This window comes from Mus musculus, chromosome 10, assembly GCF_000001635.26.
Source record: "Mus musculus strain C57BL/6J chromosome 10, GRCm38.p6 C57BL/6J".
Lineage (NCBI taxonomy): Eukaryota > Metazoa > Chordata > Mammalia > Rodentia > Muridae > Mus > Mus musculus.
In genome coordinates this window covers 69,289,344-69,301,248 of record NC_000076.6, presented here as the reverse complement: position 1 = coordinate 69,301,248, position 11,905 = coordinate 69,289,344, and the positions used below count along the sequence as shown (strand labels likewise).

General features: G+C 45.9%; 1 protein-coding gene across 11 annotated transcripts in view; it reads right to left on the bottom strand.

Moving 5' to 3' along the window:
* Window positions 1-9,457: 9,457 nt before the first annotated feature.
* Window positions 9,458-11,905, bottom strand: part of Rhobtb1 (Rho-related BTB domain containing 1) — a 140,734-nt gene continuing 138,286 nt past the window's right edge. For all 11 annotated transcript variants that reach the window (XM_006514048.4, XM_006514049.4, NM_001252636.1 and 8 more), the window contains one exon: window positions 9,458-11,729. In XM_006514048.4, coding sequence (XP_006514111.1) covers window positions 11,560-11,729 — 170 coding nt within the window. In that variant the 3' untranslated portion in view covers window positions 9,458-11,559. The remainder of the gene's footprint in view (window positions 11,730-11,905) is intronic.

Here is an 11,905-nt window from a genome sequence, read left to right as displayed (position 1 = left end):
TCTCAGGTGAGAATTCTTTGTTAGCTCTGTACCCCATTTTTTAATGGGGCTATTTGAATTTCTGGAGTCCAGCTTCTTGAGCTCTTTGTACATATTGGATATTAGTCCCCTATCAGATTTAGGATTGGTAAAAATCCTTTCCTAATCTGTTTGTCTTATTGACAGTGTCTTTTGCCTTACAGAAGATTTGCAACTTCATGAGGTCCCATTTGTCAATTCTTGATCTTACAGCACAAACCATTGGTGTTCTGTTTAGGAATTTTCCCCCAGTGCCCATATCTTTGAGACTTTCCCCCACTTTCTCCTCTATAAATTTCAAAGCCAGGTGTGGTGGCGCACGCCTTTAATCCCAGCACTTGGGAGGCAGAGGCAGGCGGATTTCTGAGTTCGAGGCCAGCCTGGTCTACAGAGTGAGTTTCAGGACAGCCAGGGTTACACAGAGAAACCCTGTCTCGAAAAACCAAAAAAAGAAAAAAAAAATTCAGTGTCTCTGGTTTTATGTGGAGTTCTTTGATCCATTTAGATTTGACCTTAGTACAAGGAGATAGAAATGAATCAATTCGCATTCTTCTACACGATAACCACCAGTTTTGCCAGCACTATTTGTTGAAAATGCTGTCTTTTTCCCACTGGATGGTTTTAGCTTTCTTGTCAAAGATCAAGTGACCATAGGTGTGTGGATTCATTTCTGGGTCTTCAATTCTATTCCATTGATTTACCTGTCTGTCGAGATACACCGTTTCTTATATACCCTTTCCAAATTGCTATCCCCAGGGTTCAGAGCTCTACTCAAGGCCCCCCTCCCCCTCCCCTCTGTAGAGTACAGCTTTCCCCACTCTCTTCTGTTTTCTTTATACCTGTTGTACCCTAGAGATACCTGTGTGCTTTTTTTCAGTGTGTTCCACCATGGGTTGCAAATTCCACCATTTAGTGCTCAGAGAAATACCCAACATATATTAGGTTGGCGTCAGTGCAGACACTAAACATTAGCCGATTGTGCTATTAGTCCTTGTCTCTGAGCCATGTCACACGCTGTGAGGCAATCTCAGACTCTCTGCCCTTGACCCTGGATTTTACCTCAGAATTGCACAAGACAACCCATTCATTACTGACTGGAATGAGCAGAAGAAACAGGACCTGTTTCCCACCGCTGACCTATACCATTAATTATGCCGTGTTCTCATTGCTACAGCCAGATCTGTGTGGCTCTCAGATGCCAGAGAATGAGCTCTTTCTATTTTGGACACGTAGACGTTCAAAAAGTCCTGGATGAATTGCAATGACTTATAATAATAGTTGGGTTGAGCCTTCTTCAAAGAGAGCTGATTGGCCAAGCTTTCCATGATGAGAGATGAGAGGCGCATAGTAGGCACTGTGCTGGTAGAAGGGGTTTTCAGAGGTTATCTCGTGGCAACATTCAGTGGCTGGGAAAGTCAGCTTCAGCCTCAGAGCTCTTGGAGTATCTGAGCAGCTGTGGGATTTGAACACTGGATATGTTCTGCTTCTCTCAACTCAAATTTAGAGACAATGCAACTTGTGTGCATGGCAGGCCAGCCCACTGGGCTTTCAGAGTGTCAGGCAGCAACTGTGTTTTCTCCAGGCTTAAGGAAAAGAAGGTTCCAGGTATACTGGTCAGTTTCCATTGTCAACTTGAGCCTCAGTTGAGAAACTTCCTCCATCAGATTGGCATGATTGGGTGTGTCTGTGGGGAATTGTCTTGATTGATGACTGATGTGTGAGAGAGAGCCCAGTCCACTGTGGGTGGTGTCATCCCTAGGCATGTGGTCTCGGTCTGTATAAGAAAGTAGGCTGAGCAAGTCAGAAAGCAGTATTCCTCTATCACGGTCTCCACTTCGATTTGTGCCTCTAGGTTTCTGCCTCAAGTTCCTGCCTTGGCATCCCCAAATATAGATTTATAATCTTTAAGCCAGATAACCCCTTCCCTTCCTAAGTTGCTTCTGGTCAGAATGTTTTATCACGATAACAGAAACTAAACTAGAGAATGAGGGAATCTAACTTAGGAGAATTCGGATCTGGAGCTGTTTGAGATCGCCTGTGTGGATTCTGGGTCTTTCATGATATGCCCAGTAGAAGCATGTTTTCATACAGTCTTCTCAGAGGCTTGCTCAGCCCTGATGTTTTAAAGACAGGCTCTCTCTCTCTTCCAGTTGGTGATGAAGACAATCATTTCTGGCTGAGAGCCAATACAGTTGAAAGGCAATATCCACCGGACTGAGAACGGAATTCCATTTTTAGATAGAGCCTGCCTTCCCATAGATGGCCATTACACACAAGGGAATTAATGTCCCTGTCACTCACAAACAACTAAAAATTAAAACAACAACAACAAAAACCCAAATAGATCCTCACTAGGATGAGTTTAGACACTTTCCCTCTCTCCTCTGCAAGGAGCTGCAGGAAGACTTTATATCAACCCAACTACTGTCCTGATGCAAACGTTTGAGTAAAACCAGAAAACTCCATCCCAAGAGAGATGCCTCGTGCTGCAAGCTGCTACCTGCTCAGGATTTGAGCCATAGGAGGTGTTCTCTGGTATTTATTAAAACTCAGGGTCTAGTATACAGTCTAGTCAGAGGCTCTGAGGAATGGGTATTTTATTTGTTTATATGTAATATGGAAAAATAAGAATTAGGCAGTGAACTCATGGGGATGGATTGATATCAAAGCACACATTTTTAATCTGGGAGGAGTTGGAGGGAGGAGTGGGGGTGGAGAATTATGGTAAAGACACACTGAAATTCCCAAAGAATTAATAAAAATATTTGAAGAAAGAAATACAGTTTTAAATTATTATTTTAAAAAAATCTCCTTTGTTGAAACGGGGTCTCACTATGTAGCCTAGGTTGGCTTCGAACTCTTGATACTCCTCAGTTTCTTGAGTACATGTGCCACCTAGACCTGCTAACACACACATTTTTTTTTGAAGCTGATTCCAAAGCTCTAGTTTCTGCCAGCCATCTCCTGGACTGGTTCAATACACATGTGGGAGAGGAAGGCGATGGTAAAGGAGACTCAGAATTGCTATTCTGGACGTTTTCAGACACGGTCACCAGCTTACAAGATGCGTGTGGCAGAAATTTGCCTATGTTAATGAGAATCATGATGATGTAATTTTGCACGAGTTAGCGCAAAGTCAACAGCACCTTTTCAGGTACGGTCTTATGTAAGTTTGGGGCTGGGAGAACGACTGTTTAATGTTCTTGGGCTTGGAAAACTTTAGATGAACTTGTATACTGATGTTCCTCGAATTGACTGGAGAGGGTTCTATGAGTAGTAAAGGGATGAGTTTCTCCCTCCCTTCCTTCCTTCCTTCCTTCCTTCCTTCCTTCCTTCCTTCTTTCTTTCTTTCTTTCTTTCTTTCTTTCTTTCTTTCTTTCTTTCTTTCTTTCTTTCTTTCTCTCTTTCTCTCTTTCTCTCTTTCTTCTCTCTCTCTTTCTTTCTTTCTTTCTTTCTTTCTTTCTTTCTTTCTTTCTTTTCTTTCTTCATTTTTAAAAAAAGATTTATTTATTTTATGTATATGAGCATCCCGTAGCTGTCTTCAGACACACCAGAAGAGGGCATCAGATGCCATTACAGATGGTTGTGAACTATCATGTGGTTGCTCGGAATTGAATTCAGGACCTTTGGAAGAGCAGTCAGTGCTCTTAACTGCTGAGCCATCTCTCCAGTCTAGGCTGAATTTTCTTCACCCGTAGTTATTCCCCAGCACTCGGTATCTCTGTCAGTGTGCCTCCTCTGCCTTGGTCTGTGCTCTGTTGCTTAGACAAAGTACCCGAAGCCAGCCAGCCAGCCAGCAAGCAAGCAAACAAACAGTCAGATGTCTATTTGGTTCATGATTCTGAGGTCTGGGACGTCCAAGGTTGGGTGCTACAGCTATAGAAGGCCTTGTGATTTTCAGTGACTCATGGGAAAAGTTAGAGGGGCCGAGGAGCCATGTGTGGGAGGAGACAGAATTTGAGGAGCGGGTTTGATTTTTGTATCTAAACCTGTTCCAGGGGAGAACTGATTCCTTGTGTGTGACCAATAGTATGTCTCACTTCCAAATGCCAGCACTATGGCATTCAAATTTCAACAAGTTCAACAAAATTCAACACAAGTTTCAAAGGAGACAGAGTGTATCAACTATTCTGGGAAGTCAGGGATCCCAGAATAAAGATGACGTGGTAACGGTGACTGAGCCCTTTCAGGTGTCCTTGGATCTTCCTGACACCCCTTCCTCTGTCCCCATGCTCATTTGTTTGCCTTTAAGACAGTGGCTCTCTGGATGGGCTGGAGAGATGGCTCTGTGGTTAAGAGCACTTCCAGAGGTTCTGAATTCAAATCCCAGCAACCACATTGTAGCTCACAACGGTCTGTACTGGGATCTGATGCCCTCTTCCGGTGTGTCTGAAGACAGCGACAGTGTACACACACGTATAAAATAAATAAGCAGTGGTTCTCAACCTTCCCAACGCTGTGACTGACAGTTCCTGATGTTGTGGAGATGCCCACGCACTTTACTTCGTGGCTCCTGCATAACTGTGAGTCTGCTACTGTTATGAGTCGTAATGTAAATATTTGATATGCAAGATATTTGATGAGCGACCCCCAAAGGGATCTCAGCCCATGGGTAGAGAACTGCCCTTTTGAGCGCTTATACCCAAGGCTCATTGCTGTGTGCTCTTGGGGCCACTCTCCTAATTCTCCCACCCGAGAGGGCCTACCTTCATCCGCTGCCCTCCAGTACTGCCCAGTACTTGGCAAAGATGACTCAGTAGTCTCCTTCCCCAGTATCCTTAAGACCAGTTGAGTGGGGCTCCTCCACACCCTGAACCCCTGCCCCCACCCCCACCCCCACCGCTCCGTTCTTATCCCTCACTTCTATTCACATTCCAAGGGCAATTCCTAAGTAAATCCTTTCCATGTGACCCTTCATCTCACGGTCTGCTGCGTAAGAAAACACTGTGAAAACCTTAGGACAAACTCAAGGCTCTTACCTTGGTGCGAGGCTATAATGTACTCCAAATATCTGGTGAAGATGGCCCTGCCCTTTATCTTTTGGGCGCCGGGAGGGTGGAGTCAAAGTATGCAGCCTTGGTCCACCCAGTTGGGTCCAGGAATGAAGCATTTGCCTGAAAGGAAAAGAACACCAAGGAAAAGCATTGTAATTTGCATACCGGAAGTCTAACCACCTTGGCTCTATGCAAATGTCAGCAAAATGGAGGCAATGCTAGATAGAAGCAGCCTGGCATTGCTGGGAGACAGGACACAGTGATTTTCCTCGCCCCCGCTCCTGACCCCCGGTCCCCAGTCCCTTCCCCTCCCCTTCTCTCCTCTACCTCCCCTCCCCATTGCTTCCATTTCCCCCTCCTTACCCTCCTCTCCCCTCCCCTCCCCTCCTCTTCCCTCCCACATTCTCTTTCTCTCCTCTCTTTCTTTTGTGCAAGCCCTTTATTCTAAGAATTAAATATTTCAGCTATTTTTCCACTTAGAAATCACACAGACATTTAAAGTGAAGGGGTATCTCGGTGGTGATGCGGATGGGGTCAAAGCATTCAACTGGGGTCAAAGCAGACCGACAGAGCGATCAGTGGTCCCAAGCCCCCGTCATCCCTATAAGTGGTGGTATTTACCACTTGAGACAGAGTACTAGGAGAAAGAGAAGTTTTTCTTTCTTTCTTTCTTTTTTTTTTTGTTTCTTTTTTCTTTTTCTGACAGAGTATGGAGGATTTGCAAGGCAGTGTGAACGATCTGCAGTAGAGGCAGGTTATATTTTCTTGAGCTATGTGTAATGACAAAACCCAGAAGGCAGTTTGCAGTGTGTGTGGACCAGCTCCTCAGGGAATTATCTCCCCCCCACCCCCCCTTGAACTCCAAGGTATCACTGGCAAATAAAAATTGCGATTGCACAGATTAACAGTGTGTAAGATGATGTTTGGATACCCGTGTGTATTGTGAACGGATTAAAAACTGTGGAATCCTTCAAAGCCAGGAAACCAGGAATCTTAGTATCCAAGAGACTATTGGAAAGTTATCTTTTTTTTTTTTCTTTTTTCTTTTATGAGGGTTAGGTGACCTAAAAAAAGCAAGGCCAGACAGGACCAAATAACTCATCCTTATAGCTCATAACATGCACTGTCAGGAAAACCCATTTAAGCTTCTCAGGTGGCAGGAAGCTAAACCTAGTTTCTCTCCTTGCTGTTCAGAGGACAGCCTGTCGCCTGGCTGGGTCAGAGCCGGTCAGCATCTGCTGAATCATGTTGTCTTGGAGTAGGGGTAGGCCAGGACTTTTATCATCAAAGCGAGTCTTTCCTTGTAGGTCCATCTGCTCCGGAGCTTGTGACAAGTTATGTCTAGAGAGGGAAGGGACCTGGAGTCCTTATCCTGTTTGGATTTTGATCTCAAGGCATAGGTAGAAAAAGGTTCACTGTAGAGATGCATATGGGGGGGGGGGGAGAGAGAGAGAGAGAGAGAGAAAGAGAGAGAGAGGAGTATTGATCAGTATACCCATTACGAGTGGAATGGGAAAGAAATGGGGGTGAAACTCAGCATCCATCCACCCAATTGGACCAATTGGGAAGTAACACCAATGAAACTGCAAGCAAATGGGAATCTTGGTCAGGGTTTCTATTCCTGCACAAACATCATGACCAAGAAGCAAGTTGGGGAGGAAAGGGTTTATTCAGCTTACACTTCCACATTGCTGTTTATCACCAAAGGAAGTCAGGACTGGAACTCAAGCAGGTCAGGAAGCAGGAGCTGATGCAGAGGCCATGTAGGGATGCTGCTTACTGTCTTGCTTCCCCTGGCTTGCTCGGCTTGTTCTCTTATAGAACCCAAGACTACCCAGGGATGGCACCACCCACCATGGGCCCTCCCACCCTTGACCACCAACTGAGAAAAAATGTCCCACAGCTGGATCTTTTGGAGGCACTTCCCCAACTGAAGCTCCTTTCCTGTGATAACTCCAGCCTGTGTCAAGTTGACACACAAAGCCAGCCAGTGCAATGGGAAAATGTACTGCAACTCATATGCTCCGTAGCCAGCCACCTTGGCTTTGCATGAAAACGTGTGCAGAACAGAAATGGGTGACCTAGCAGGGGCAGCAGGAAGCAAAGGATAGACCGGCTATACTGCCATGGGGCTGGATTTCCAAACCAGAGGAGAGTTGGCAAAGCAGAGGACAGACGGGGTTTGTTGTGGAACATGTGTGTATCCTGCTTATGGCATGAAACACATGCCATCTAAGCATACTTGCGTGTTTTAAGGGCAGAGATTGAACATGCAGTTAGGTGTGAAGGATAAATCAAGGCAGACACTGCACCAAGTGCTGCGGATCATGGGTGCCATAAACGTCAGGTCCCCGTGGCTAGACTGGAGGCTTTCCCGGGGGAACCCTGAGCTGACACTCCTCACAGGATTCTCTGCCATGTTGTGATATAGTTGAGTGACTCTCCCCAGGTGTCAGCAGATGCTGGCGACATGTTCCCGGACTTCTCAGGCTCCACACCCCTGAGCCAGAGAAACTCACATTCTCTGTAAACTGCCAGTTTGTCATACATAACCAGTTATAACAGCAAACACCAAAGTCTCCATAAAAAAAGTCAATTAAGCTTTGAGATATGTGGTCATCTCATAAATTACCACTTTGGAAAAGTACACAGCGGTAGTGAGAATATGGGTTTCTTTAAAGATAAGAAATGCCATGTGAATATGTTTTTGTTTTGATACCAGGTGTGGTATATGGGGCTGCTTCAGATCATCCGCAGCAGCTGACTGTGATTTGTCTTGTGCTCTGGCAGGGGTGTGATTTTGCCTGCTTACATTTGTAGTTCTGGGGACCTTGATCGGGTATAAAAATGCCAGAGGCCTGAAAGGCTGTGGCGGCTGCTATTCCCCTGGTTGCAGCTCTTGATGATGTACCTGGATGCTCTTTGTTGGTTTGCTGGGTTGCTGGGTTGTTGGTTGCTGGTTGGAGATATCTTGCCGACTGAGACTGGACTTGTCCCCAAGGAACTCTAAGCCCCTAATCGGGAGGAAGTGGTCTAAAGAGATCAAACCCCCTTTCCCGTCTAACCTTCTTTCTCTCCTACCTGGTGTTGGGAGGTTGGAAGGGGTAGGGATGGCATAAGGTGGTAGAGGGAAAAGAATCCAGTAAAAGTTAAAAGTACAGGTACATACAGCCATGGCCTAGGTGCTTAACCCAACCCCATGCCTTTTGCTAATGGCTCCTACCCGTTTATGCGCCTGCTGCTTCTGCTTCTTGTTGCTTTGTGATTGCTTACATTCACAGATGCACACACACACTGCACACACGTATTCTTTATGGCCAGCCTTCACCTCGGCAACAACTTTTAGGCAATGGTCAAATTCTTTCGGAGATAGATATTACTGCTGCTTGCATACCAGAATCTGATTGTGTCTGTCTGTCTATCTATTATCTATCTATCCTATCCTATCCTATCTATCTATCTATCTATCTATCTATCTATCTATCTATCTATCTATCTATCATCTTAAGGAAGTAATTCAAGAGAAGGACTTGTGAGTCTTGGGCTACAAAGGATTCATTCAGAAACATGGCACCAACATCCCCATACTTGGGAGACAGATTGCTTTCCCTCTGGTACAATTTAGCCAGTGTCAAGAGACAAGAAAGCCGAATTTGGAGAACTTGGAGTTTTAGGATCTTTGAGCTTTTGAAGCTGACTGCTGGCATCTAAGAGTATTTCAGCTCCTTCTAAACCAGTAGGATCTGTGCCCTGCCCCCCCCCCCCCAATCTCCAAGGTGCTTCTCTAGAGGTACTAAGACCCATGCAGGGGTTTCAGGCTTCCAGGAAGAATTTACAGTAGAACTGTGTGCAGGTTCTGACTGCACTGCTGTGCCTACGTGCAAAGTCGCATGAGTGGAGCTGTGTATTGGCACGGGAGGTGCTGGATGCATTTCACTGCTTGTCTCCTATGCTTGTCTGAGCGAGGTTCGACTCTTTCCCCATGCAGTTACAAAGAACTCAGCCCCTCCGTAAGATCTCATGAAAGCCCTTGCTTCCATGGAAGCTCTGGTAACCTTACATCTAGCTGTTATAGATAGCGCCTTGCAGAGTCTTTCTCAGACTTGCATTTGAAGAACTTCCTCATGGGCCTACCAGTAGAGACCTTTTATATTTAATTGTGTGAGGATTTGCAAACCTCCCACTGCAACCATTCCAACAGAATGGAGATGTCATGGTCTCCATTCCTTAAGACTAAGTGAGCCATGGTATTGTTCAAGAAAGAGCCAAGGGGCACATGCCCCATCTACATGTTGGGAATCTCTGCTGAAAATAGCTAAGCACAAATGGCAGTCATTCACCATTTGGTTTCAACAGGTGGCTCCAAGGGTGCAACACCTTTGGGGCTGGTAGCTTTCAAAATGCTATTAAAATACATGTGAGGATTTTACACAAAAGTCGAGGCATTTTTTTTTATAGCTAAACAATTTTATTTGCTTTCTGTGAAATTAAAAAAACAAACAAACACAAAACGAACCATCGTGGTTAAAGGCGGATCAGTGTCAACCAAATGAACCAGCCACTTGGTTCCAGCAGCTGTGAAGAACACGAGAGGATATTATTGCTTTCGTCCCATGTTCATGTATGTGTCTGTTGTGTTTTGGCAAGAGTACAAGCGGATGGAGCTTTGGTTGTTGAAGTTCAACTAGGCCTACTCACTGAAAACAGAACCTCTAGGTGGCTATATGTTCCTTCTCCTCAAGTCTTGACGTGTACTCTTTCCTTCCACCCACCTTCTCTTTCCGTCAGCCATTTGCCCTATTAACAAAGTTAAGGGGGAAGGCTTGATAAGCTGTCCCCCTCCCCGCCCCCCTTCCCCTGCGGCTCCCTCTCTGCCACAAGAGGGTGATGCCTTCCTGGGTCTTTCTAAGCTCTTGTATCTGGTATGTGGCCATGCCAGAAACAAAACGCCTGCCTGTGGTCTACACAGCTTTTCAAATCCATATGGCATTTGGACTCAACTGACTCTTTCCTGTCTTCAGAAACTCCCTCCCCCAAACAAAAACAAACAAACAAACAAACAAACAAAAATCAATAGCCCTTAGCATCAGTAAGGTGACCTCTCAACAGAATGGGCCCCGGTGTCCAGCACACGACATCCCGTGGCAGGTGTGGAGCTGTGACTCTCTGATGATTGTGTGTGTGTGTGTGTGTGTGTGCACACACGTGTATATTATACTGTAACATTTTATCTGCAGAGAGGCAATGACGTTGATGCCGCTTGAGAGCTCCCCTGCTTTGCAAGTTCTGTTCTAACACTGATCTTCCCAAGGGACCCGGGGTCAGAATTACCACATAATAGCACCATTCCCCACACTCTTAGGATTTGGCTCCTTTCCCTGCTTGGAGAAGGCAGGACCTGGCCCCTAGCTTTGTGCTTTCACAGGCTCTGTGGTGAGACCGAGTGGAGAAGCAGGTGGTCTGCCTTGGCCTACTTTAGTGGTGACCTGAATTTTCCCTGGGAAGAGTTAAAAAAACAAAAAGAACAACAACAACAACAACAACAACAACAACAACAACTTGTCTTACAAAGTGAAGTTGGCCTCAGGTGTGAGGCCGAGGTGATTGACCTGAAGACAGTGGGATGAGCCTTTTCCCTTTCCCTTATCTCTGTTCAGGCCCTAGGACGGTTTGCTGGTGAAGGCACAGCAAAACCACAGAGCACTTTTAAGTCACCAACCCTGACATAGTTATCCAATGGTAGGACTCGAATGGCGTTGTAGGGACCCGGGTCCGGCAGTCAGTCATGCCCCTGATAGGATTGGGGTGGAATAAGCCCTTGTAATGATTGTAAGGATTGTCCTCTTTGAATCTAGACCTCTTAAACAGTAGGATATTTGCCCTCACTGTAGCTATATGGCACGGATAACCATGTAATTACTAGCACTTAAAAAGGAGATCCTGTAAATACATAATTATACCAACGTGGCTCATCAGAGCAAAGATTAAGCGCTTCTAGCTTGAATACTTCAGGCCTCTTCAGCTCAACCCTTTACCTCCCAACGAAAGGATAACTCTGTAATTATGAGTGATGCTCAGTGGTCACGTGGGCTGAAAGAGTCACGGGGGGGGGGGCAGCTTCGTGGTCAATGTGTGGCCTATAAAATAAAGTAATACACAGTATTGTCACCTCAGTGAAATACAAGAGTCCATAGAAAAATATTCTCCAATCTGGAATCTGAGACACGAAAGCTGGATTTTGTTTTTTTTTCTTTGTATCAAAAGGAACAAAGTAACGGACTGAAGTGTAGTAGCTTCCTAACCAAGAAAGAAAAAAACCAAAAGGACATTCTGGTTGAAGGACTTCAGAGTCAGTCAGCTTTCCTTTTATGTCCCTGCTCATTGGTGGCAGGGCTTGTGCTTTGATCCTGGTGGAGGTAAATGCACACGAGTGGAAAAGCCAGGGCCCCAGACCCAACTGTGCGGATGGCTAAGGAGACTGGTTTTTATAGTAGAGCTGTCAACAGTGGAGGTGGCCCTTAGCGGGTGACGGTCCCCTCTCTCCTCCTCAGGCGACAGCTGGGGACGAATGCCAGAAACACCACTTTCTCCTTGAATGGTGCTTGTTCAGCGCCAGGTCCTCTTTCTCTCGTTCCCTCTTCACACGCTGGTAGTGGTCTTCCTCCTTCAGGTACCACACAGGGGGCCAGCGGTGCCGCTCAAAGTACTCCTGGTTGTCTGCGGGGAGAGGGGGAAGAGACTGCCCGTGATTCCTGCTGCCCGAAGACTGTCCTGGATGCTCAGTCCTGCTTTTTGCCATTCGTAAACCTCCCAGCATGCTGGCATGGCTGCCCACAGATGCTGAGACTAAAGTCTAATGTGTAGACTCTATGCTAGGCACACAGACCCAAAAC